We start from the raw sequence: 24,954 nt of genomic DNA, 5'->3' as shown, positions 1-24,954 counted from the left end.
CCTCAGAACCTCTTTCTATTCACGTTCTTCACGCCTTGACCAAGCTGACTGGCAATAACAGTCGTCTCCGTTACCTCTCTCGCCACACTCCCCCACGGTATTCTCCTCCAGCACAAGCAACTCCCCAATCGTACACCTACCCCGCGTCGAAATCTTCTCCTTGACATGCGCCGGATGCTCCTCGCCCAACACCATCGCCGACGCGCCCCTCATCATCTACGCGGCCATAGTCGGTGCCTCGGCCCTTGGTAACCCCATCGCCACAGCGTCATCCACAACGCCCTCCAGCGTCAGTGCCATAAACGCTGGGTCCGCCGCCCCCAACGCCGTGCTCGCGTCCAATCCTCGGACGGGAAATGCACGATGCGCCCGATCCGCGTAAAGATCCAGTTTATGAGTTTCGCCCAATCGTCGGAGAGAGGTGGTAAGGACACGCCAATGACCGTCATTGATTCTCGTATCATGGCGGTGGTGTTGGCATTGCGCGGACGATGCGGCAACGGTCATCAGCTGGAACCTAGTTGACCGGGTCGGGTGGTTACAGCGTATCCTCAATCTGCTGCTCTGTGGTTCCTGCTAGGATGCTCATGAGGAGTTTTTCTTTTGAGTGCTTCGCGCATGCCGGGGACATCGAGGACGATCTTGAGCATGTAGGGTTTGCAGCCGAGGATGAAGACATCAGATTAGTAGACACCGCGAACTTATCGTTTTAGATTATTTCCAAGGGGAAAGATGAGTAGGGCTTTGTTTGCTTCTTGGATTCGGCCACTGGACTGCGCGCACCGAACGCGGGCGATGAATCTTGTTGGGGTTATGTGGTCATCTTCCACTGGTTGCTTGCTGGGTTGAGATCGGAAAGGGACGAAAGTATTCCGCATAACATGGCGGTACTTGAGGTTTCTCTCAATTGTTCAATACTGCTATCATGAAAAATTTAACATATCCTTGAGTGCACATACCACAGCCCAGAAACGTAAGAGTCCACGAGTCCTTCCCCGCTTTAAGCCATTGGATCGTTTACTAACAGCCGTCACCGCGAATTGGGCGTAATCAAGCAGCTTGCAGCTAAGTGAGCAGTAGTCTCAAGAACCCTCATCCTCACAGAATACATAACAAACATCTCACGTACTTCTGAGTCAAAACCTGACCTGAAAAGGAATCTCCAGATATAAACAGCAAACCGGTAGTCACACCACCCAGTATATCTGCCCCACATATTATGCCGGCAGAAATGTGCTATGCCGCCCGGCTCGCCCTTTCTCCAACGATCGGCGAATCAACCTCAAGCTCCAGTTGCTTTCTCCTCACTAGATATTCTCGACAAACCGCAGAATCACATCGCCCAGCATCATGATGGCAGATCCCTTTGAGGTGCGCATGCGATTTACGGCGCAGCTGCAGCACCTCAATGCATCTGTTACATCGTCACAGAAAGCGGCGCATTATGCGCTAAAATACCGGGATATGGATGAGGATTTGCACTCGTGTATTCTGGAGCAGCTTGAGAGAGTATGTATCTGTCTTCGGGGCTTGATTTGATATATTTATTGGTGCTAACTTGGTTCCTGCCCCACAGAATAATATGAACAACCGTGCCAACATCCTCTATTTCATCGAACACTTTTGCGAAATGGCAACAAAGGAAGGCCACCTTCCCTACGTACGCATGATCCAACGAGACATCCTCCGCGTCGTCGATTGCGTCGCGCCTGCTGATGGCTCCGGGGCCGCAAATGTTAAACATGTCCGCCGAGTCTTGAACGGCCTCCAGAGCAAAGAAATCCTCTCTGCCGCGACGATAGCGGAGATCGACGCCGGTCTGAAAGACCGAGAAACGCACCCCGCGCACCTCGATCTAGAAGCTGAGGATGAGGAGGAGGCGTGTGTGAAGTCCAAGACTGGGACACCGAGGGGCGCCAGAGTCAATGGAATACGCGTGGACAAGAGGCAGATTGAGCAGCGGATTGAGGAGGATCGTGAGAGAAACAAGCGGCTACGAGAGAGTATGTGGACTGTCAGAGGCGATGATAATGAAGAGCATAGAAGGTTCTGGGACGAAACTAGCGATATTTGCGAGGACGACTTTACTGCGGCGAGCGAGGAGGTCATGGAGCGTAACCAGATGGTTGGGGTTATTTAGCTACTCCGCGGCTCCTGGGTGTGCTTTTCTCACGATCAATAAGGTGCGGGACGGGCGTCTTGGAGTATTTGGCGTTATTGGCGTTATTGCAGATATTCCAGGGGAAATAAATACATAGCGATTACCGACTTGCAGGTTTTGCCAGGGGCTGTGCCAGCCATGGCGTTCTAGGGCATCGTCCCTACCAATATCCATGATAGGGCGGAAGATTGTATGCGATAATGGCGATAGGTGGGTGCTATCCCGAAGAAGAAAAATACACTTTAGGAAACTTCTGCCATCAGGTCAAGATGGAAAGAGTAAGGCAGGCCCGAGCCGCGAATTGAACGCGAAACCTCTCGCATATATGCTAAGGGTAAATCCTGAAGCAATAATTATACGTACTATTAGGCTTGTTGGAAAAGGACCACAAAGATATATATATATACCCACTAGACCACCCAGGCCAATTAGTAAGTGTTGCATAGTTTTTGATATGAAGACTGTTTAAGTATTTCCTGTCCGCACTTTGCGAGAGACATGACATAGTGGTTAATCTAATCAGCTGTGTGTGTTTCAACTTACCATGTGCATGTATGCCTCCCATATAACATTATAAATAGTTCTAACCAGTCCTAAGGTTGGTTAAGCTTTTCGATCATTAATGCTTCTGTGACACCCAAATGTACAACTGTGGACCCCCTAATGCTACTACTCGTGGGGAAATGGATGGCGTCAGATACGAGCAAGGTGCGCCTGATAAGTCTAGTAGGATGCATGGTCTCATGATACTCCCACCTATGCCAGAAGTTTGATAACGAATTCCAACGGCCAGGTCAAAGTTTGCGGTCGCCGGCATAACTCGGCGAAGCCCACCACATCCGAGGAAGGCAGCAGGCGCGTGGTTGGAGACACTAGAAGGTTCTTCGTCCGCACCTACCTATCTCCATAATAATAACGAGGTCTTTAGTACTTGTGTACCTACTGTAGCTGACGAATATCGACTCGGTCGATATCCCAGGCCCTACGGAATTAGTCACTCAAGGCCCCCGATCGATGAGTATGGAGTAGCAGACACAGCGGGAACCGCATGTAGATTAATGCAGTTGATTTCATTATTCTACCGCAGAGACTCAAGAGGTTCTAGATGCAGGCTGAGGGAGCTCCATTAGCAGTGGCCCCAAGAGACAGAGTAAAAGAGAAAGAGAGATCAAATGGTCGCAAGAACAAGCTTCCGATACAATACAATAAAAATGTATCGTTTGTGGCTAGTATATATGTACAAAAACAAAATCGAGTTTTTATATTAAGCCCGGGTGGTCTAGTGGGTAAGCTTTATCTTTCTCTCTTCTTCTAATATTATCTCTAACAACATCATAGTATGATTCTCGCTTAGGGTTCACCCTTAGCATATATGCGAGAGGTCCCGCTCGATCCGCGGCTCGGGCCAGTGTCTTTTTTTTGTCTTTTTTTTTGACGTGCCTTTCCGTTTAGCTACCGCTAGGATGGTTCCTCCGTCTCCACGAAGACACCAACTCTGCCGTCCCGCATTTGCCCTTTGCAGACAACTCTCTCTTCCATCTACTTTATTCCCCGTATATCCCAAGTCAATCGTTTCCCCCAACAGAAGAATGATAAGCTTAGACACTCAGATTGAATGTCTGAGACCTCTACGGGAGGGGCCTGATGCCCTGTGCAGTTGGAGTCAACTGATGTCACATCACCTGCTTTTGAACTACATTTGCTTGGTCCGACTCTGTATCTACTACGCACTATCGGCAGAATGTCAAAGAGACATGCTACGAATCAACCACTCAACAACAAGCGTAACAAGCTGCCCAAAGCAACGCAGTCCGGCCCTCATCATGTTTGTCCACATCAAAGTCCGTCTTGAGACATCTCCGTATGATCCTCGCATATTCCGCGCCTATCTCCCGAGCGACTCGTGGGATCTAGAATCCATCCTACTGTCAAGTATAGGGTCCGGTGTTCCCTTTAGTCACAGAGGCCTTCAGTGTTTAAAGGAGTAGTTACTAGTTCCTACCTAATATCTCAACTTTCTTTCTTGCTTATGATTTTTATTCTATATATGAATAGGGTGGTGTAGCAACAGCCCGTAGATTGCCCAAAGTAAGAGTGTCTTGATATGTCACACATGCAAACTCTTAAAATTCCATAGCTAGTACGTATTTGCCGACAGTTCATGCTGAGGATGTATACGACGACCTTGGGGTTATACGAGATGTCCGCATCTAGGGCTTGAGCTGTGGGCCCACATATATATAAATATGAGCCCATCGCTCTTTCAACGGATAAAAGTAACCGTTAGGGGCATAAGCGCCCGAAAATATGGAGAGAAAACCTGATATGTTTGTTAATATATAAGAGGTAGGCAAAAACTCCAAAAGTATGAGGATTTACTCGTCGTGTATAGATCTCGCGCCTGCAAACCAGCATCCGGCTCGGGCTTATTGGCCCCATAGATGCCGCGAATGCTATAGAAATATCAAGTCCCAAATTCATGTTGATATATTTATGGTTAGGTACCTAAAATAGGATTTTTGGGGTTCTTTAGTCCCGTCCATCTAGCAGCAAGCAATCCGCCATGCCCTACTCCGGTGTACTTTCTCCAGCGCTATGACACCGCCGTGGCATATGTGATGAGACGGACTTGTCTGCGCATACCTTAAAGATAGAGAGGTCTAAAAATAAATAAATAGCTATTCTAGCGCCTCCATAAAAAAACCATAAACTCGAACCTATGGTTGTGGTCCTAAGAGTGAGGGGTGTATAGATCGGAGCCTCGGAAAAACAAGCCGCCGAGATAACTTATTTTTGATAAATCTTTTTGGTCCGACGCCGACCTCTCGTGTCGCAACATCCGCACTCCCTGGCATACCCCTCTATGCTGTCGCAGATCGTCACAGCGGCAAAGAACCTGATTTTCCCTGAGAATAGCGCAAACATCGAGTCGAACACTGCCGCTACTACCCCAGACAAGACCGCAGTCGCAAATCCGAAAATGGTTACCACGCGCCGACAATCAGCAATCCAAGTCGTTATCTCGGCACAAGAAACTGCAGCCAACGCATCGCCAGAGGTGAATGGAAAGCGCAAGTCGGAGATTACTACTACAACCACAAACGAGGAGACGCCGCGCAATAAGCGGAGAAAGAAGACCACGATAAGGACTGTTGAGGAGGAAGTAAAGCCCACCGCGAAGGAAGAGTCAGCGCCGAAGAAACATTTTAGATTCGACAGCGAGGAGCCCGAGCCTATATTGCCCGAGCCTGCAGAGCAAGAGGTGCCGGGAACTGTGCAAGCGGAGAATCAGGATGTCGATGATAGCAGCGATGACGAGGCACCAGAGACCGTGGACAACGCTGCACAGCTCGCCAAGATCAAGTCAGAGGCAAAGAAACGGGAACAGGCGAAACAATTGTTCGTATCCATCTCGTTTGAGGCGTCCACATTATTACTGACCGTATGACAGAGAAGAACAATTGAAGAAAGAAAAGAGACGACAATTGGATGAAGCGCGCAAGGCACAAGCGAAAGCTTCAGGAAAACGAAGCGAAGCCTCCGCCCCTCAATCCGGGCCAGGAGCCGCTACTCCTGCAGAAGACTTGCTTTCAGAAAGCTCGGCAACGCTGCAGGGTTCAATTACGCAAGATGCCCGACACCCGGCAACTCTTCCTGCTCTTCTTCCAGACGATATCTTGAATGCCGTTCCGGACGTCCGGCCGCCAACTCCTCCGCCTGAAACGCAAGATATCGCCCAGAAAAAGCCAACTAAGCTTAGATTTCTTGATAAGCAAGAGAAGGGCCCGAAGGATGTGAGACTGGGTGATGTCTCTATCCGTGTTCTAGGAGGCAGCGGCTCGAAGAAACCAAACACTGCACTTCCTCCCAAGGCGTCCAAGACGGGACGATCTGCGAGGGAAGCTTGGTTGAAGCAGGCCCGCAGCACCGGGCACGTCAATGGCATGAGAATGGTTAGCAGCGGCTCGAAGAAGTTCGTCCGCTAGTAAAGCTTCCCCCAATACTTGATTTGCATTTGCGCTACATTTTCGGATATTTACTGTTTCGAGTCATTGTTGGGCGTTTGATTTGGGCCGATCGCATCAAGGTGTAATGTTAAGCGTTTTATATCGATGATAAATGTGATGATCATTGCGGCAAAAGTGTGTAACTTGGGAGCTAATGCATGCTTTCTTTTTTGACGTTTGCTCCGAGTCGTGATAATTTCAAACTCGACCAGACAAAATAACAACTGGACCCGGAAGATCAATTGAGGTCGAAATAAAGCGTGTAAAACGTGCCAAAGAATTGCCCCGATTTGCAGGGCTGGCCGCACGTGCAAAATGGGCAAAGCTAGAGCTCTCTTTCAACGCTCGACCCCATCTATCCACCCCATCGTAACAAACTCTTCCCCAACTCTCTTCTGAACTAATCATTTGTCCCTCCCTCTGATATGCTTTTATCTCGACCTCAATGCGACTAATCTAAAATGGCATCAGCTACCGAGTCCTCCCCCCTCCTCCCTCAACACAACCATACATCTCCCTCCAATACGTCACCGCGAGGAACCCGGCCGCCACGGACAGTGACGTTCAATCCGCTTGCTACCGTCAGTACATACCATGATTACACCTCTGCAGATCCCACATTCAAACCTTTGAGTTCCGGCTCAGGTTCAATGTCAAATTCGTCTACCCAGCCACGGCCGACCGGATTCTCCGCCCTCAACAGCAAGCTCCGCCGTCGCAACAGCCATGGAGCTCCTGGCACGACTTCTTCCTCCTACCCAGCACCAAAAGTGGGCCCTCAAAGAACGACAAAAACAGCGCAGAAATTGAAGCTCTTACCCGATCCTATAACTGAGGAGGAATTGGTCGATGACGAGACGACACCGTCGGATGTTTACAGGCAGATTGCGCGGATCAAGGAACCTGCTGCCCGCAGTCTCGCGGCACGGTTGGGAAAGGCAGATAGGGACCGGTTACCGCGCGTAACAGCCTACTGCACGGCCAATTCCTATCGGTTGGATGGAGTTTTCAGGTTCTTGAAGTCACGGTCGAAAACTCGCGGTGCCTATCCCAAGTTGTTCGACGAGTGTGTCTATTCGCGGTTTGACTACCAGTACGAGGAGAAGCAGAAAACTGTTGGGAATTCGTCCACAAGCGGGTTCAATGCGGAGGATGACGCTCACACAGTCGATCGGATGCCTAGGGAGCGCCGGTTCTCCGACAGTGCGGTGGAGGTCGGCGAGAATATCGTAAATCGAAGGGAAGACCTCATTGACTTGCACGATCCGCAATCTCTTTCTTCTAATTTGGGCACTGAGTCGGAGCCTATCTCTGCGGTAGACAATAACCCCGACATTGACACTACAATTCAGACACCAGAGGTATTCCTTTTCGATTACGGCACCGTGGTTATTTGGGGTATGACTCCTGCGCAAGAGTCCCGTTTCTTATCAGACATATCAAAATTCGCAACATCAATTTTGAGCCCGGAAGACACCCAGGTTGAAAACTTCAACTTCTACTATGCTCGCGAATACCAGGCCCGGATATACAACGATTTCATCTCACTGCGAGAACCCCGAAACTACATGATCAAACTCGCCATTTCACACGCCCTCGCCCAGTCTGTCAAGACTTCTCTGTTCGAAGACCTCGTGTCTGAGACAATCGCAAACACAGCACCATTGCCCGCCCAAATCGCACAGACTGGAAGCGTCAATCTATCAAGACGACAGATCAACATGCAAGTTGGAGAGCTTTTTATCCTCCGTATCAATATCCACTTACAGGGCTCTGTGCTGGACAGTCCGGAATTGATGTGGGCTGAGCCGCAGCTGGAGCCTATATATCAAGCTGTCCGAAGCTATCTTGAGATGGACCAACGCGTGAGCCTATTGACCGAGCGGCTCGACGTCATAGCAGATCTGCTCGCCGTGCTGAAAGATCAGTTGACTCACCGGCATGGTGAGTATCTTGAATGGATCGGTACGTGCTCTTACTTCTAAGGTATACAGGGATCAATCACTAACACACAATGCAGTCATCGTCCTCATCGCGGCAGAAATCCTTGTCGCAGCCATCAACATTGTCGTCGACTTATATGCCGGTGTCGACTAGTATCGCGACACTCTTAGTTTTATAGAGTTTGATCTTGAATCTAGCAGGCGCGGAGTTGAGGAGTCCTCACCAGGGTACTCTTGCTGTGTATCTATATTCTTAACACCGACACCTACGTATACATAACAATCGGAACACGGATTGGGATCATGCAATTACCTGTATACTTATTCAGATCATCCTTGACGCCACAGGTCTTGTAGGGCATCGCAAAGTGTAGAGTCACGTATCTTATTTAATCCATGAACGAATCCCTCTTCAATCTCTAAACCAGAGCACCATTTGATACGAATGCATTCGTTGGAGACTTAAACCCCGCTCCACGAGATAGGTCTTGTAGTAATACACCCATGAAAGCCTAAGTGATCGAATTCGCGCTCGTAATACCACCTCAGGCTAGGTAGTAGATATTTATGGGTAGGTAGCCTTCACAACAATACTCCTCTATTCTATCTCCGTCTCCGTCATATCCCAGCCCAGAAAAGACAACACCCATGCAACTCAAACCGCGGTAATCAAAACAATCACCAACCCGGCGTTAATCCTCTCTTCCGGGGGATTCTGAGTCCAATCCCCACACAAGCTCCGTCCATCCCTCGTACATGTATGTGTCTAGAGCCAAAAAGTGGATCTATTCCCAAATTGGAAATCACTCTCTGATTGGTCCACCCCCATCTACAGAACCCCGAAGAGTCTTGGGAGGAGCCGCATTCGGTTTATGCAGGCATATTGAGTCTAAAATGAGGTTGATGGGGTGATGTCTCTAGTGGGTTAGATACCTTCTCCATTGCTGACTTCGGGGATAACGATGTATTTTGGCTTGCTGCGTGGTTTTTCATGTCCGTAAACGCCGGCCGATGTTGGGTATAAGTAGGCCCATGGCCATAGGGCATACGAGTAGTTGTCCTTGTCATCTTTATTGAGAAAGCAGTGATCCAATTGTCTCAAATATCAACTCAACTCTAGGTTTATATACTCTCTATCCACCAGACCCCAGAAAGCAACATGGCCGCCGACATCCCAGGACAACCTCGAGACCTCCCCATCCTCCTAACCAAAGAAGCCGTGACGGGAGGCACCTACATCGTCACGGGCGCAAACACCGGACTAGGTTTCGAAGCCGCCAAACATCTCGTGCGTCTCGGTGCAGCCAAGGTAATCCTCGCCGTGCGCCGTCCCGCCAACGGCGAAACAGCCCGTGCGGAAATCGACGCTGCCACGGGCACCTCGGGGGTTGCAGAAGTCTGGGCTCTCGACCTGAGCAGGTATGACTCCGTCAAAGCATTTGCTGCGCGGGTCGAGAATGAGCTCGATCGGGTCGATGCTGTGATTGAGAACGCGGCCGTTGCGACTGGACAGATGATTCTGGCTGAGGGCCATATCTTGCCTCTTACCGTGAATGTGTTCGGTACTTTCTTGTTAGCCATGTTGTTGCTGCCAAAGTTGAAGGAGAGTGCGGAGAAGTTTGGGATACTCCCACGGTTGTCGTTGATTACATCTGGTTCGGCGTTTGATGTCCGTGACCAGTGGGAAGCGATTCGGGATGATCCGTACAATAAGCTCGAAGCGGTTGGGGCAGAGAAGTTGATGGTTTCGTATGTTTCTCCATGAAGGCTCTAAACTCACTGGTCGTCTTGATTCTGCTGACACGTCTTCCACATAGATATCCGATTTCCAAGCTCATGGATACTCTGATCACCCGAGAACTTGCCTCGTTACTCCCCGTTGAGAAAGGCAAAGTGGTGATCAATGCGAGCTGTCCGGGTCTTTGTATCACTGAGCTTGACCGTAACATGACCGGTACTTTCAGGGAAGAACTGGGCAAACTGCGTGAAGAGTCTGGACGAACCGCCGAGGAGGGTAGTAGGACGCTTCTTGCTGGTGTTGCCTTGGGTAAGGAGAGCCACGGGCGTTACCTGACACATTGCGAGATCAACGAGTAAGTTGCCTTTCCTTCATCTGCGCGTCTTGCGCTTGTACTGATAGGACTCTGCAGTGAGAGACTCCCCGAGTGGATGACCGATGCGGAAGCGCAGAAGGATCAGAAGCGCCTGTGGGACCTCCTCGTCAAGGAACTGGAGACTGCTGCTCCAGGATGTGTGCAGAAGGCTTTGGAAATGTAGTAGACACTATCCCAATATAGCTCGATGCCGTGTTAAGTAGCCGACTTAGAAGAATTGATCTGTTGCACCGGAAAATTTGAGTAGGATTTGTGTAGAGCAGAGCACTATACCCGCTCGATCATGAAGCGCATCTACCCACGGAAATCCAGTCAAGACCTTCTTTGCATCTTCCCAGGCATATAAGCCAAGGGTCCGCATTGTGGCCTGGGTCATCGGGTTGAGCCAGTCGTCTTCAGAGCACTTGAACACGGCTGCTGATCCAACGAAGAGCGACCACATTATCACGCGTTGCACCAGCTGACTTTGCTGCCCGGCATCCTTTGATGCAGAGAGCATCTTGATAGCAAGTCGCAGCCGACGGGACAGAAGCGGCTTGTCAAGGATGCGATGGTCCAATCCAGTCAGAAAGGTCACCAGGAACGCCAGAAGACCAAGTTGAATCACATTCTCAAGGTCACTCATGGCTGTGCCCAAAGCTTCGTCTAGTGGGTTCAGTTTCAGTATTCGATAACCGAGAAGCAGGATAGAGCAGTGGAAATCTACACCGTCCAGTTTTCGTCTACGACCAGCACTGGCGTCGTTGAGCATTGCGCCGAGACGGCGCATGTCTGCGAAGACCGCCCATAGTTCGGTCCGAAGGGTTTGCTTCAAGAACGAGTCCAGCTCAGATCCATCACCTGAGTCGACTTGCTCTCCATTACCAACATATGGGAAACCCATTTCACAGAGGGCCTCGATTCCATCGTCACCAAAAAGCGTCTTCGAACCGAGTTGTAAAGCGTACTCCAGATCAGCCCTAAACCATTAGCACAACATCGCTGGGAGAAAAATAGAAACTCTGGCAAGCTTACCTCAAAAGCTTTTGCGCAATTCCCCAACACTCCCTACTCAACTTCACGACTCCTCCACGTAATTGTGCCATCCTGTACAGTCCCTGGACATGAATAAACCCACGCATATACTGCCCTTGCAGCCTGTCATACTGTGACATGACTACCAAGATGGCGATGGTCATATCAGACGTTGCTTCCTTGCCGTGGAGACGCTCCTGCACGATACGATAGGTATGTGCAATGTGGCGCATCCCCTGTGCCGTTTCGTCCACTCGGTTTTTCGAGCAGAGGATTGATGTGGCTACCGAACAGTGGAAGTCTATCACCACCAGATATCAGTACATTGAGATATGATGGGGACAATCTAGGGGAATACACACAAGCCTCGTCTTGGAAGAAATATCGCACCCAGAGCGATCGCATATTATCCGGATTGACTAACGCGCCATCGAGCTGGGGGTTATGTCGGATGTTGGTGAAGAAGAAAAGCGCTTCCAGCCAGAACCAAAGTCAGTAACACTTGATCCGACGTAGCATCCCACGGAAACAGTCAGACAGACCTTCTCGGACAAGATATCTCGATTCCGGGTGCACTCGGATTGGGAATTCCAGACCATCATCAACGGGACGACCAATCTCAACAATCAGATCATCATCACCCTTATTTTGCTGATTCTCGCGGGTTTTGTGAAGACTTGTAGGAGCTTTGAACGGAGTACTAGCTGTGGGGTTTCTGAGAATATGGGCCTTTGGTGCGCGGACGAGGGTCCTGTTGGCGTTCTTCCCGGTCGCTGCGCGGCTTCGGATTCGCTTTCTCGACGCGCGATCAATTGGCGCGTTATTGTCGATAAATTCAAAGGGCATCATTTTGCCTTTTGACATACGTAGTCGTGGTAATTTCAAAGTGGAGCTGGGGAAGTAAGAAGATCATCAATGGGGATGTTGAGTCTTATAATGCTCGGAGATAACGGAATTAGCGGGGACATCTAGACCACACTAATGGATATTGGTGTATATTGAATTAAAGATATAGACATATAGATAAGTAGAACTATATCATCCAGTCAGAAGACTACATGGGGCAGCCCGAAGATATTGACAGACTTTCCACCGATTAAGCATCCACCGTCAGGCCAGTTTTGTCAACAGTGTGTGCATGTCTGCGACGAAGTCTTCCAGCCGCATCGTGCTCCGCATCCCACGCCGCAATCTCGTCATTAGACACTTTGACCATTTTATGGGATACCTCGCCATTCTCATGGGTGATGATAGTCTGGCGGTATTTGTACTTTCCATAATGAGGCAGGACCTTCATCCACACGAAGTAGTAGACTCCACAAAAAGCAAGGCTGGCAATCGTTAGTATAAAGCACATGTTCGAGAGGAGGAGAAGTGAGAGGACACGTACAGAGAGATACCGACAACAAGGTATGTGCCATACCAGAAGCTCACGTCGCCTCCAGTTGCACCCTCTGTGGGTGGGTACCAGGGCGCAACGAGTAGGTAGAGGTTGGCCAGGATTGCAAAGTAGACAACGATATCCCAAGCGTGCCACTCCGTTCGGGGGATATTGAGGCGCTTTCGGTGTCTGCGGGTGAACAAGAGTCCGACGGCAAGAAGGAAGTTGAACAAGCTCTGCGGGTAGACGCCGAGATCGACAACTGCATTATATTGTTAGTGAGTAAACCTTTAGGAGCTCGCAGCTTGCGTACCAAAATTGAACGCATCACCAGCGGGAGGAGCCAGAATCATGATAATGGTTAAAGACCATTTCAAGAAGTATGGGCCTAGTGGGGTTCCAAAAGGACGGGTCGAGGTCCAGAACCTAGTGAATGGAAGAACACCTTGCCTGTCGTTTATTAGTCGAAGCTCCAAGAGTCAGTTATCGAAGTACATACCGTCCACACTCACGGATCATCCGCGATTGCCCGATGAGTACGACAAGCAAGTTTCCGAAAGCGCTGACACAGATAAGGAAGTTCAATGCGCGAGAAGCTCCACCGGATCCAAACACCCTCTCGAAGAAAAGACTTGCGACGTTAACTTCGGAATCGATGATATCCTGCCTGCTAGCCGCAGAGAGGTATGCAATGTTCGCGAGCATGTAGAGGATACCCGTTGTAATAAGCGATGCGGGCGCGCTCCACTTGAGAGTCTTGACAGGGTTCTTGACTTCGTTGACCAGATTGAAAGCGTTTTCGTATCCCTGGTAGGAGAACATGACGCTGATAAGAGCGGAAGTAGCTCCGTAAACTGATGCATTCTCAGTTCCATCAAAGGCATTTTGGAAATGCTCCTTGGGTTCCGGGACGCGTGAGACGTTGCCGCCGAGGACGACCAGTCCAGTGATTCCAATGCTATATTGGTCAGAGTGTGCCTCCACTATGCCTGCCTGTGGGATACACTTACAAGATCAACGTAATGAGCTTGACGATTCCAATGGCGTTCGAGAGCAGTAAAGACCACTTTGTGGTGAAGGAGACGGCTTGAAGCCGTCCGTCAGCATATAAGCTATTTTTTGGGGCTTCCCAGCACTAACCTAGTGTCGCGACTGTGTACGATGCAATTGCAACTCCCTTGAGTTGCCAGTCAGTAGGGGTTGACTGAGCGAGTCTGAACAAGTAATTGGCCAAGACTAGATAGCAGCATTAGTTAAAGCTCGTGCTAAGTGGGATGACGACGTACCGATAGCATTGCTACTGCTAAACGAGAAGACGACGGTCTGCACAGCGAACACAGTCGGGAAGAAGTATCTCGGGCGAGGATATGCCTGCTCCAGGTAGACAGCCTCCGAGCCAGACCGACTGGGAAAGTACGAGGCGAATTCGAGGTAGACGGAGAGCATGCTCGATGCGACAGCGAAGCCAATCACCCAGTAGAACAGGGCGAGACCAACAGAGCCGGTTCCATTCAGAACGGAGGATGCTAAAGCGACCGGAGAGTGTCAGCTCATACCCCATTGGGCACGACAAGCAGGAAGGTTACGCACGTGTGGAAAAGATTCCAGTTCCAACCATCTTGCTGACATTGAGAAAGATCAAGGTGACGAACCCAGCCTGGTAGCCAAGTGGGGAGATAACCTCAATGGGCGCACCGCTGGCTTCCTGATAAGTCGGCAGAGAAGTATTCTGACCAGCCTCTGCTGTATACTTGTAGTCGCCGCCCTCAATAATGGTAGCGTCTGATTCAGAGCCGGTATCGTGCTGGGCCGCCGTGGTGTCGGCGGCCGGGGATTTCCAGAAGCTCAAGCTCATCTTGGAAAGGATCTTGGAAAGACGATCGATTGCCCTGCTCCAGAAGTTGCTGAGCGTGTTGCACCGCTATCAGACTACCCCGGGGGGATCGTCTTATATCCATCCCAACGCAGGCAGGGTTCTCATCGTCGTACGTTATGGCGTAATCCAGGCCGTCTCTTTTGGCGGTGCCAATGGCCAAAAGCAAGAAGCAGCAGATAACATATTATGCGCCGAGAGAAATGACAATGTTACATTGGCCAAGTCTTTTGTCTCTGGTGATATTTCTTGGGTGCCAGCCCTTGGACTCGGTGGTCAATGAGGGGAGAGATTGCACAAGATCAGCATCCTATGGCGCACAAATGCCACATCAGGGTTGCAACCAACCACATCAGCAGTCTTTGTGCACCAGAACATATGAAGAAATCGTCGAATTGACCCTGAACCAGGAGCACTTTATCATACCTCGTATCTGCGGTTCGCTATTTAAGTCTATCTCGACTGACAGCTCTAGTAGCGCTGGCTCGGAGGATTTTGGCTCAGTCTGCGAATTGGGGGCCACAATTGTGAGCATCCTAGTCGCGTGGTTCGTGGTGCAATGCGGCCTAATATGAGATCTTCAGGCTTCAATCCTGCCGTGATTTAATTTCAGGAAGGCGAAAGGCGAACTCATATAATATACGAAGCAACCTGCTAGTTCACCGTTGTCTGCCCTATAGGCTATCTTGCATAGTTCTGCGCCACCCGACGAGCTAGATTGCAGCGCAGGTCCACGGTCAGACCCCAGAAGGCTGGGCCTTTCAGACGAGGATGCCGCCGGAAATTTCGCGAGGGCGTGGACCACGCGAAATCGCAGCAAGAGCCATGGATGCACAGTTGGACAGTCGAGACTCACGCACTCAAAACGTCGGAATCTCTAGATTTGCATTCCCATAACACCCATGCAACTAAGTATATCTGTTCGAGAACCCAGAGATCAAGTAGAACATCGCAGCCGTAAAAGAACCCATCCGAACCCTAGAAAAATAAACCCCGAAAACCTATCAAAAATTTCATATCAAATGACCACTAGCTTTCCTCCTTCGGCTCTGTCGCATCGAGATCCATCGGGGTCGCCGAATTCTCCGCTAGAGCGTCTGCGCGTTCCCGCGAGACCTCTCTGAACTGGGATTCCTGATCACTTGGGTTGGGAGTATCTTTCTCCGCCCCCGACCCGTTTCCCTGCTGAATCCTGAAGGTGGATGTCATTTCCTCTTGTGACGGGGCCGGCGCTAACCGCGGCCATGTCGAGGACGTCCCGGCCGGCTCGGGTGTTGTACCGCCAGGCACATCATCATCGTCGAGGTTAATGTTTGACTTGCGAGATCGCTTCACGCGGAGGGGACGTTCTTGCGGCTGAATCATGCAACAAACAATCAGCCGACGGACAACAAAAAAAAGAGCAATATTGCCCGGGTGTTGTCCGCGCTCTGTAGATAAACAAAACAAATCAGACAATGTTTCGCGGGACTCACTGTGGGAGGTTGCTCGTCCGAGCTCCCCTCGGTCTCATCCTCATAGTACCCCGACCCCGACCCGTTCCTTGTCGCAGCAACACCGTTCAAGCTTGACGTGTTGGAGACCAGAGCCGCAGCGCGGGCGCGCAATTCCGGGCTCGCCCCTGCTTGTTGGGCCTCGTCGGTCATTCCTGTGATGGTAGCGAGACGTTCGAGGAGGATGCAGGACTCTAGACGCATTTTCTGAATGTATTGCCAGCCGCGCTGGTTGCGGACGCGCATGAGTTCATTTTCGGCTTCGATTTCGCTGAGGCGTTTCTTGAGTGCGATGCATTTGCGTTTGTAGGCGATTTCGACGCTCGGCGGGTTGGTGGAGGGTTGAGATGTTGATACTCTTGGCTCCATTGTGCTGTCTTGACGCGGAGTCGCGGTAAAATAAGAACTGAAGGTAGGTAGACAAGGAGTAAGCTTCTTGTCGGACTTGATGATCTAATTGGAGATGAAGAGGTCTAGAAGTAAGGAAGTCCCTGAGCTTAGGCCTGGATCGCCAAGGCCGTGAAGGCGGTCAACTCGGACTTTGTCTCCATCCCCAACTGAGCTCGGTGTTCATCTACTCGTACACTTCCTCGAAGTTCATTCAGTTCATTACCATAATCTGTCTATCTATCTAATACATTAATGACCTGTCGTCGGCAGTCCCAGGAACACTTTGAAGGAGTCATAAATCAACCACTGGAACCCAGTCAATGTTCCCAGCATCACAATTCGCACAGGCAGTCCATTCCAAAGTCCTGAGAAGCCAATATTCCCATATATCCGAGAAACAGCCTTCATCGCCGATTCGCCCGCTATTGCAGTTAGCACGATATTACTCAAACAACGAGAAAGATGACATACCTTGTCGATCAGCATTCAACTTGGACACCAACACATCAGCCGGATGGCTGACAATCGCACAGAAAATGCCCGCAATGTACCCTCCTGCGAAACTAATACCCGTCTGCTGCAGCCCATTGTAGCTCTCCTTGGGCCCACCGAGCGTCTTATAGATAAGACTAACCGTCTCCTCGAACGTCGCAAACTTCGTCATCGTATACGGGATCTGCCTCGCCCACAGCGGATACAACCCCTTGTACAACCCCGCGACGCCCTCCTTCGCAACGATCTTACTCCACCCCTCGCGCAGCGTAGACGCGAACGGCGGTAATGTCGTTTGCATACGGACCTTGATTGCCTCCATGGGGCAGAGGGCGATGTCCGCGATGAACTCGGCAGAGGCACTCGCGCCGAGGAACACGGCGGTGCGGTTCATGTTAGGGAAGAGGTGGTCGCCGTACAGGTATTTGAAGTATTCGTAGAAGCCGTACTTTCCGGCGCCCTGCAGGGAGTAGCCGATGAAGGTCGGGGACCAGCCGAAAAAGATGCCGCGGACGCCTTCTTTGGAGATGATGGAGCGCCATGCGGACAGGTTGGAGGTGTAGATCTTGGGGTCGACTTGTCGTCGGCATTTTACGAGGTCCAGTGGTGTTACTGAGGTGTGTGTAGGGCCGCATGCTTCATATCATCACATATCAGCATTGGATTCCACAGCAATCATCAAAGGTAAAGCAGCGTTATGCGCTTTAGGAGATACACACCGATAATCCCGCCCATCGTACACGCCCCGAAATACTTGAGCGAGTTGGGCTCAATCTTCCCAAGCGGGTATCTCTTCTCTTGCATCGCCGTCGCCATTGTGCATGTGTGTGTGTGTGCGTATCTGTTCGCCTGTCTATCTGTCTCTGCGTATCCTGCAGCACTCGAGCCAAATTCAGAGAAGTAAAAGCAAAAGCGAAAGATTAGGTATCTATCCAAAAGCCACACCGAAATCAAGACCGGACAGAGGAACGAATATATAACACAAAAATGTGGACCATCACAGATATGTCGTCAGCACCACTCATCACTGCACCAGCAGTGTCGTACCTGTCCAGCCCAGCCTCAATTCATGCGTTCATAACTGGAGCGTCCCTGGGGTGTGGCACAAACGTATGCGTTTCCCTGTTTCGCTCCACTTACTACTGATAAACTACCCAATGTAATCGACGTCGCGTGCCGATTCCCGAATTCTGATCCAGTAGCTAGGAAACGACCCTTATCATGTCTGAGTGCATAAAAGCTTATGCTGCGCTGAGTGTGCAATCTGGATGCGGGCGAACCTGGCGGGATGACGTCACATATCCGCCAGATGCCGTCGTATCCTTTGACTACATCTCTATCGGGAATATGGCGCATGGAGGATTTTATACTATGGTTGGGCTCGGGAAGGTGATGGGATGGCTGTGACTTTTCTCATTTTATGCTAATGGAGGATAGCTAGATATCTGGCGACCTGCTCGAGGTACTTCGAACGGTGCTACTATGTATTCAGCACGGGATGAGCGGGATCGAGGCATATATTCTGTATGTCTTTCGAGAGCAACGTTCATATACAGGGATAAATTGACTATAGACAGAAAAATAGATATACAAACTCCATGAGACACCTATTCCAAGCCCCAACAAAACCAAGCGCGCACTCCAGTCAAGATCAAACCAACCCACATGAAAGCTATAGATATATCACATGCTTAATATAACAGCGAAGGGCAATAAAAACAAAACCAAATAAAGTGTGTACTCATGAACCTTCGCTCGCAACTGTACCGGCAACGCCAATCCCTATCCCAACAGACACCCTCCGCGCGTCCGCATTCTTCGCGAGAACAGATGCAAGTCGGATCCCCAGATCGGAACCGATCCTTGCAAGGCAATTCCGAAGCTGATCCGCCTGTTCCGGTGTCGCTAAGCCAGAAGAGAGGATATACCAGAGCGGCCAGATCATACTATACACCGAGAACGCGCGAGCGCGCGGTTTCGCCTCGGATGAGGAAGAGGAGAAGGATGAGGGGGCAGTCGTGGGATTGCCCATGATGTCAACGTCGCCGACACAGAAGGGGATACTACGGCAGATGTCGGCGATTTGCCTTTGGATGGTTGAGGGGGTTGTTGAGGATGAGAGGTCGTCGTTGTCGAAGACGTTGGAGTCGCCGGTCGCAAGGGCAAGGGTGCGGCGGAGTTCGGCGGTTATGAGGTGGGAGACTATTCGGACGGCGCGGTAGTAGGTCCAGATGGAGGCGATGGAGAGGTGGTGGTAGGTGATTAGGGGATCGCGGGTGGTGTTTTTATCGGCGTAGATGACAAGGGGGAGCCAGGATTCGGGCAGGTCTTGGCTCCAGGAGGTGAGTTCGAGTTCGATTTGGCGGCATGTGAGGAGGAGGAGGCTTAATTGAGAGGCTCCGTCTGGAGGGAAGGAGGCGGGAGTTGAGCCTGCTGCTGAGGCTTGGAGGGAGGATGTTGCGAGGAATAGCTGGCTGAGCTTGGACGCTACAAGGATGAGTCGTGCGATTGGGTCTGTACTGTTTAGGCTCTCCGCTATCCAGTCTGTATCATAGCGTGGTCTCTCGCGGAGGGCTAAGATCTCGACGTGCTAGAATGGGTTAGGATCCACGAGGGGCAGTACGGCTTGAACTGATACTCACGGTATGTGTGTATGCGAAATGGAACAAGTCCCTCCCCTGCGCATGACCAAGCTGCCCTTGCCCACGAAGCTTCATGAGCAGCTCAAAGCCCGCCGAATGAGAGCTTGCAAGCCCATTCCGTTCCCCAGTGATATCCTCAAACAGCGCAAGCAAGACCATAGTCGTAAGAGTCTCGTCCTTGACAGCCTGCGTCTGCGTAGCCAGAGCTTGCCTCAACCCACGCAACGCATGCCCATAGTACTCTCTAGCACGCAAAGCAAGCGAAGGCGCATTGACATCGTTGGTCAGTGCCATCAACGCCGTCGCATCAACGGCATGGCGCAGACAGCTAGCCGTCAGACTGTCAGGCTCATTATCTCGACAGAAAGCATACAACGACGGCAAGAAGGACAGATGGCTTATTGCCTGATTATCGTCTTCTGCGACAGAGGTATACTGGTCGAAGAAATAGCAGACAGCGCGCTCCTCCCAGGTAGAGTCGGCGACATGATACAGGCTTAGTGATGGGGTTGTCGAGTCTCGTCGGCGTCCCCGATAACCGCCGAGAGGGACGCCGTTGGTCTTTTTGACAAGTTGTTCAACCTTGGACGTTTCGTTCCTGAAGATAGACTCGAGTCTGTACCCCGGACACGGCCGTCCGTAGGTGCGGCAGTTGCCACACTCGGGAAGCGCTTCGTCGCACTGTAATCATTCTTAGTCCCTGAACGTCTTACGCAGGAAATAACGGAAACAAGGAAGGAAAATAGGAAGCCAATAGAATATATTCCGGGCTTCCCGGAGAAAAGAAAAGCTGCATGAAACCCGAGAGATCTGTCCTACCTTGATCTTGCGCTTGCGGCACAGAAAACAACCCCGGCTGCGCCCGCAGTATACCATGGCTTATGAACGTGGGGGTAGATTGTGTTCAGCTCCGGTTGGGAGTCTGCTATCCGAGCATGGAGTCCGTTTAATCAAAACTAATTAGGTGTTTCCCGCCACGATCGGGAAACTTGAGGTGTGTCAGTCTCGAATCCTGCCAGTTGGCAATCGGGACATGATGAATCTCGCTGCCTGGAACGAGGTCCCGCCCTCAAGGGGGTACTGTTCATGCAAAAGGCCGAGTATCCTCGCACAAGAGATACACAACCTTGATACAAATCCAGGTGATAGGTGCCTGAGGTTCCACGGTCGACGGAGTAATTAACATGCTCGCGGCAGTCAACTCCGCATTTGAGATCAAGCGGAGAGCGCCGCTAACTTGCAAAAGACTAGCCCAAGTCCAGTCAGCTGACGAATGATATCGCCAACAAGCTGGATTACAAGAGCTCAAGATCGAGACCTGACAATGTATATAACTTTTCGCTAGAATAAACCACCTCCCGAGGCGCAACCTAACACTTTGTCCTCAAATACAAACAAACATTCTCGTCAGATTTCAGTTGGTATCAAGTCAGTGTGACCGCCAATCCCTATATAAGTAACTCCACGCAGTTCCGGGAACAAAAGATATCGCCAAAGACCAGAACACCCAGAATGCAAATGCTAACCAGTGAATCGACCGAATGCCCTGACCCGCCAGTGGTGCAAGCTTGGGAATCTTATCGCAGCAGGAAACCGAGGCAACAACGCTGAAGTTGCAAAACAAGAAGAAGCTAGATGGTTGTGATATGAAAATGTCCAACGATCTATAACGGGGCATCCACCATGGGCTGGTCAACGTCGGGCGTCTGTGAGACGGTTGGGGACAGCAGTCGTCGCGGTAGGTCGTTTTCTGTAACTGGGGGAGGCTCGGAAATGCTAGACGATACTCCAAATGCCATGGCATCTTGTTCAAACTCTTCTGGTGGCGGCGAGAAGCTCCAAACCTGAAACAAGGTTAGAGGGCGCGTAATCAATACTCGGACAGGGAACTCACCTCCATAACCGTCCGACCATTCCTGCTAGCCATGATCACTGCCTTTTCCTCCTCGAACGTGACTCTCCAGACCGTATCTGAAGGAGTCGACAATTCTCGCAGGAGCTGCCCTGTCTGAAGACTCCACACTTTGACGCGACCATCACTGCCACCACTGACGATTCGGCTGTTGTCAAACTGGAGGCTAGTCACGCTGTTATCGTGAGCCGCTAGGCGGTGTATAGGGCCCATGTTGTTCAATGACCAGACACGAACAGACCCATCCGAACCACCAGTGACAAGGGTATCACCGCTCATCTGCAGTTGCCCAACTAGCGAGGTATGCCCCTGGAGAATAGCATGACACTGACCAGTGTTTGGATCCCATATCCGGACGCTGGTGTCGAGACTGCCAGTGGCGATTCGGTTGCCATCAAAGGCTATCGCGTAGATCTGACTGAAATGTCCTGACAAGGCACGTATAAACCGGCCTTCTGATATACTCCAGATACGAGCAGTAGTATCGTAGCTTCCCGAGACGACGGTATCCCCGTGGACAGCGAGGCATCTGACACTGGCCTGGTGACCGACCAAAACAGAACGGCATGTACCGGTCTTTAGATCCCAAACCCGAAGAGTAGTATCCCTGGACCCTGAGATAGCTGTATCTTTATCTGACATCTTCAAGCAACGCACGGTCGACGTATGGCCACGTAATAAATATACGCACTCTCTGTAAGATCATCAGTAAGCGAATTAATCATCTGGAGTGCCCAGCCTACCCAGTAGCCATGTTCCATACTCTCACTTCTCGATCGCACCCACCGCTAACAAGAATGTCATCCCAGGGTACCATAGCCCATACCCCCATCACATGTCCTTGGAGGGTTTTCTGATTTTCCCCGTTGGTGTCATACACGTGGATCTTCGCGTTGTCCAGTGACGCCACAATGTATTTCGGGGTCAAATGTAAACTGGTTACTACGCCCTGATCCGGGGAGATATGTCGCTGGGCACATCTGCCGCCCTTGATCCACGCAGACTCTATCATGTACTTTTGCTTGAAATGATACTTATAAGAGAGAAAACGGGTTCGTCGCTTCTTTGCCTGGAGAGTCGAGGAAGAGCTCCAGTCCCCGGACAATGACCGTGAAAAGTCCGCAAAGCCATCGCGAGACTGAGCTGTGGCGCTGAATCTCCGTTGTAACCCGGCCAAAGAGTGTGTACGGTGATTGTGGATGGGCTCGATAAAGTCCTGATCTTCGTCTGGAGGTTGCCGATGGGCGTAGGCATGTTTGTCACAGAGGTTCTTCCAAGTTATATCGTCATTTAACAGCTCGTGCCACCGCCTCGATACTTGCGACGCTCTCGCCAACGTTTTCGGGTCATCGACGAAAGAAAGGACCTGAAGAAAGAAGCGCAGAGTTAGTATTTGCGCGATCGAAAGCCCCAAGATCATTTCCCAACTCACCCTTAGCGAGATTTCGGTAGGGAACTCTGTAAAGGGGTCCTTTCTCAGACGCGGTGTGACATAGCTCGAAACAAAGCTGAGCTGCTGACTATTGCATTGACTGAGGATCGCTTCAAGAAACTGCTGCCTCTTAGGTCCTGACAGCGACTCAAACCGTATCCTAGCGTTCAACAGCAGCTCATCCTCATCTTCACCAGACCACCGCCAGGTTGTCGGTCGCTGATGGGGAGTAGGGCTAGGAGCTGGGGTCGGCGGAGATGCAGGCGCCGAGGGGAGGAGGTTGGGAGGATGAGAGGTGGGAGGTTTATCGGAGGTGATCGACTTTGAATGCGAGCCCATTCCGCTGGTCACCGGAGGATCGGGTGTCTGACGAATGCCCATGAAATGTAGCGCGATGAATAGAGAGGCGTGTCATCCAGTGAGGTACTCCCGCAAGCTCCACGGTGAATGCCGCAATGTCCAGGTCTCTGAGAATCCGCACGGTTCATGAATATCAAGAACAAGAGCGTAGCGATAGAAGCGGTCGGGGTCGGGGTTGGTGAAAGAAGAAACCGCGTTCGTAAAGGAGGAGAGGAGAGTGGATAGACGCCGAGAGGTCTGGCGGAAGGTTTCAGCTGGTGCGCGATAGTCGGAGAATATGAAATAGGGGCAGGAGAGACCGACCGCTGGCGAAAGAGGAGCAAGAGGAGGAACGGGAGATAGCACAAAGGTGACAGTAAAGGTGAGAGGGGTGAGAAGAAGCAAAGGCGCCGAAGCAATAAAGGAAGAAGGAATTATGGCAGTTGCAGTGAAGCCCACGAGGAACAGCAGCGGACGCAGCAGAAGCGCAGACTTGATTTCAAAGAGTCTCGATCAAGCAACTTTCCAAGTCAGGTGCAGCCATCGACCGTTTGGGCTGGAGGTGGAGCGCTCGTGCCACTCCTGATTAGCCGCCCGCGCCGATCCACTTGTCTCGTCCGGTCCATGACCGGCTGCTGCAGTGTGACAACAAGGGCACTCGAGATGAGCTTGAGCTCAGGTCGAGTATACAACTCTGTTGTTGTTATTGCTGTTGCTGTCGACATGGCTGTGCCCCGGAGAGGTTATCTAACCTCGGCCTACAGCTTTGCATAAACCTTGATCTTGAACATTCCAGGCCGATACCGAACCGGAACCCCAACACTGGCTAAAGTTACCGAATGATTTCATCACCGTAGCCTGAGGTCGCAACGTTCCAACTTTTCAAGTACACAGCGCTTAACGCCCGACCTGGATTGAGCCAGCGCGTAGCCAAGTCTTGGCACCTCTAGAGATATACAAGACCGAGCTCAACGCAATGCGCGACAAGATGCCATCCTTTCTTCAGATTATACCTGGGCAGCTAAGGATGCTATTAGCTCAATAATCACGGACAATAGGGAACAGCCTGAGATAAAAGGGTCAACAAACGCATCGTCCTAACAAGGCACGTCTTATCGATCCATTGCCTCGGTTCATTGTCCCTTTGACGCTGTTCAGCAATGAATGCCCCCAAGCAAGAAGACCCTTGTCCTATATACCTCCCGGATATCTCGGCCTCGGAATTACCAGAGATGGCCATCCCATCAAATAACCCTAAGCCCAGGACCCAACACCGCAGATCCGGACAATCCTCGCCCCCCAGGACTCAAACTATAGAGAGATCACCCTATAGCAAGCACCCACAACCCCTCTTATCACCAATCCCAGGCTGATCTTTGTCCTGTCAAGCTTTTGTGTAACCGCGTCTTTGTCACGGCCCCCCCCGGAAATGTTACCCTAGGCCGCGCTACTCTGCAGTGTTTATGCAGGCATGGACTAAGCGCGATGAAAGATCAGCGTGTAGAGTTGATGTCCTCAATAACCCTCAATAGAGGCTCAGAGTCTTTCAATAAGACCTCAATAGTGATGGGTTTGGCCATGTGCAGGGCTGCCATAAAGAGTGTGTTGATATGCGTCTATGAGAACCGGATCTGGACGTTTCAGCTCCCTTTGAATATATGTGTTCTGCGGTTGGGATGGGAGACGAGGGTTGAGAGGGCAGAGGCTGCTGGGCATAAATAGGACAGAGATCTCTGCTACGACGATGGTTGTGCTGGGATT

At 50.9% G+C, this 24,954-nt stretch overlaps 11 protein-coding genes across 11 annotated transcripts; 6 read left to right on the top strand and 5 right to left on the bottom strand.

Annotated features, from left to right (window-relative positions):
* The first annotated feature begins 1,270 nt into the window (after positions 1-1,270).
* BJX68DRAFT_240777 (CTD kinase subunit gamma) lies at positions 1,271-2,503 on the top strand. The gene is made up of 2 exons (XM_071040737.1): positions 1,271-1,509; positions 1,577-2,503. Exons 1-2 carry the CDS (start codon positions 1,351-1,353, stop codon positions 2,138-2,140), a joined length of 723 nt encoding a protein of 240 aa, XP_070897238.1. The 5' UTR covers positions 1,271-1,350; the 3' UTR covers positions 2,141-2,503.
* Positions 2,504-3,481: 978 nt separating this feature from the next.
* On the top strand, positions 3,482-4,188 carry BJX68DRAFT_240775 (uncharacterized protein). Its single transcript, XM_071040736.1, has one exon. It carries the CDS (start codon positions 3,625-3,627, stop codon positions 4,147-4,149), a length of 525 nt encoding a protein of 174 aa, XP_070897237.1. The 5' UTR covers positions 3,482-3,624; the 3' UTR covers positions 4,150-4,188.
* An 809-nt stretch (positions 4,189-4,997) lies between these two features.
* Positions 4,998-6,330, top strand: BJX68DRAFT_240774 (uncharacterized protein). Its single transcript, XM_071040735.1, has 2 exons — positions 4,998-5,560; positions 5,613-6,330. Exons 1-2 carry the CDS (start codon positions 5,025-5,027, stop codon positions 6,145-6,147), a joined length of 1,071 nt encoding a protein of 356 aa, XP_070897236.1. The 5' UTR covers positions 4,998-5,024; the 3' UTR covers positions 6,148-6,330.
* A 204-nt stretch (positions 6,331-6,534) lies between these two features.
* Positions 6,535-8,418, top strand: BJX68DRAFT_240772 (YagE family protein). Its single transcript, XM_071040734.1, has 2 exons — positions 6,535-8,133; positions 8,189-8,418. The coding sequence occupies exons 1-2, from the start codon at positions 6,630-6,632 to the stop codon at positions 8,263-8,265; spliced, it is 1,581 nt and encodes a 526-aa protein (XP_070897235.1). The 5' UTR covers positions 6,535-6,629; the 3' UTR covers positions 8,266-8,418.
* Positions 8,419-9,270: 852 nt separating this feature from the next.
* On the top strand, positions 9,271-10,388 carry BJX68DRAFT_268625 (putative short-chain dehydrogenase/reductase family protein; the record flags this gene model as incomplete). Its single annotated transcript, XM_071046141.1, has 3 exons — positions 9,271-9,860; positions 9,929-10,204; positions 10,262-10,388. 3 exons carry the CDS (start codon positions 9,271-9,273, stop codon positions 10,386-10,388), a joined length of 993 nt encoding a protein of 330 aa, XP_070897234.1.
* Positions 10,389-10,433: 45 nt separating this feature from the next.
* On the bottom strand, positions 10,434-12,088 carry BJX68DRAFT_268624 (uncharacterized protein; the record flags this gene model as incomplete). Its single annotated transcript, XM_071046140.1, has 4 exons — positions 10,434-11,184; positions 11,240-11,540; positions 11,602-11,712; positions 11,782-12,088. The coding sequence occupies 4 exons, from the start codon at positions 12,086-12,088 to the stop codon at positions 10,434-10,436; spliced, it is 1,470 nt and encodes a 489-aa protein (XP_070897233.1).
* A 247-nt stretch (positions 12,089-12,335) lies between these two features.
* BJX68DRAFT_256421 (high affinity methionine permease) lies at positions 12,336-14,238 on the bottom strand (the record flags this gene model as incomplete). Its single annotated transcript, XM_071043186.1, has 8 exons — positions 12,336-12,570; positions 12,630-12,882; positions 12,934-13,070; positions 13,120-13,578; positions 13,631-13,706; positions 13,761-13,856; positions 13,907-14,146; positions 14,211-14,238. The coding sequence occupies 8 exons, from the start codon at positions 14,236-14,238 to the stop codon at positions 12,336-12,338; spliced, it is 1,524 nt and encodes a 507-aa protein (XP_070897232.1).
* A 119-nt stretch (positions 14,239-14,357) lies between these two features.
* On the top strand, positions 14,358-15,113 carry BJX68DRAFT_124268 (uncharacterized protein). The gene has a single exon (XM_071036171.1). The coding sequence runs from the start codon at positions 14,649-14,651 to the stop codon at positions 15,066-15,068; it is 420 nt and encodes a 139-aa protein (XP_070897231.1). The 5' UTR covers positions 14,358-14,648; the 3' UTR covers positions 15,069-15,113.
* Positions 15,114-15,522: 409 nt separating this feature from the next.
* On the bottom strand, positions 15,523-17,684 carry BJX68DRAFT_256420 (mitochondrial carrier domain-containing protein; the record flags this gene model as incomplete). Its single annotated transcript, XM_071043185.1, has 6 exons — positions 15,523-15,849; positions 15,969-16,439; positions 16,571-16,575; positions 16,634-16,798; positions 16,848-17,444; positions 17,588-17,684. 6 exons carry the CDS (start codon positions 17,682-17,684, stop codon positions 15,523-15,525), a joined length of 1,662 nt encoding a protein of 553 aa, XP_070897230.1.
* A 732-nt stretch (positions 17,685-18,416) lies between these two features.
* BJX68DRAFT_124258 (putative C6 transcription factor) lies at positions 18,417-20,490 on the bottom strand. Its single transcript, XM_071036170.1, has 3 exons — positions 20,330-20,490; positions 19,511-20,191; positions 18,417-19,458 (listed from the first exon to the last, which is right to left on the bottom strand). Exons 1-3 carry the CDS (start codon positions 20,384-20,386, stop codon positions 18,610-18,612), a joined length of 1,587 nt encoding a protein of 528 aa, XP_070897229.1. The 5' UTR covers positions 20,387-20,490; the 3' UTR covers positions 18,417-18,609.
* A 331-nt stretch (positions 20,491-20,821) lies between these two features.
* Positions 20,822-23,684, bottom strand: BJX68DRAFT_240759 (F-box/WD repeat-containing protein). The gene is made up of 4 exons (XM_071040733.1): positions 22,855-23,684; positions 22,166-22,788; positions 21,405-22,116; positions 20,822-21,354 (listed from the first exon to the last, which is right to left on the bottom strand). The coding sequence occupies exons 1-4, from the start codon at positions 23,233-23,235 to the stop codon at positions 21,175-21,177; spliced, it is 1,896 nt and encodes a 631-aa protein (XP_070897228.1). The 5' UTR covers positions 23,236-23,684; the 3' UTR covers positions 20,822-21,174.
* Between the last annotated feature and the right edge of the window lie 1,270 nt (positions 23,685-24,954).

Source organism: Aspergillus pseudodeflectus (genome assembly GCF_044049435.1).
Source record: "Aspergillus pseudodeflectus strain CBS 756.74 chromosome Unknown BJX68scaffold_32, whole genome shotgun sequence".
NCBI lineage: Eukaryota > Fungi > Ascomycota > Eurotiomycetes > Eurotiales > Aspergillaceae > Aspergillus > Aspergillus pseudodeflectus.
This window is presented reverse-complemented; position numbering and strand designations above follow the sequence as displayed.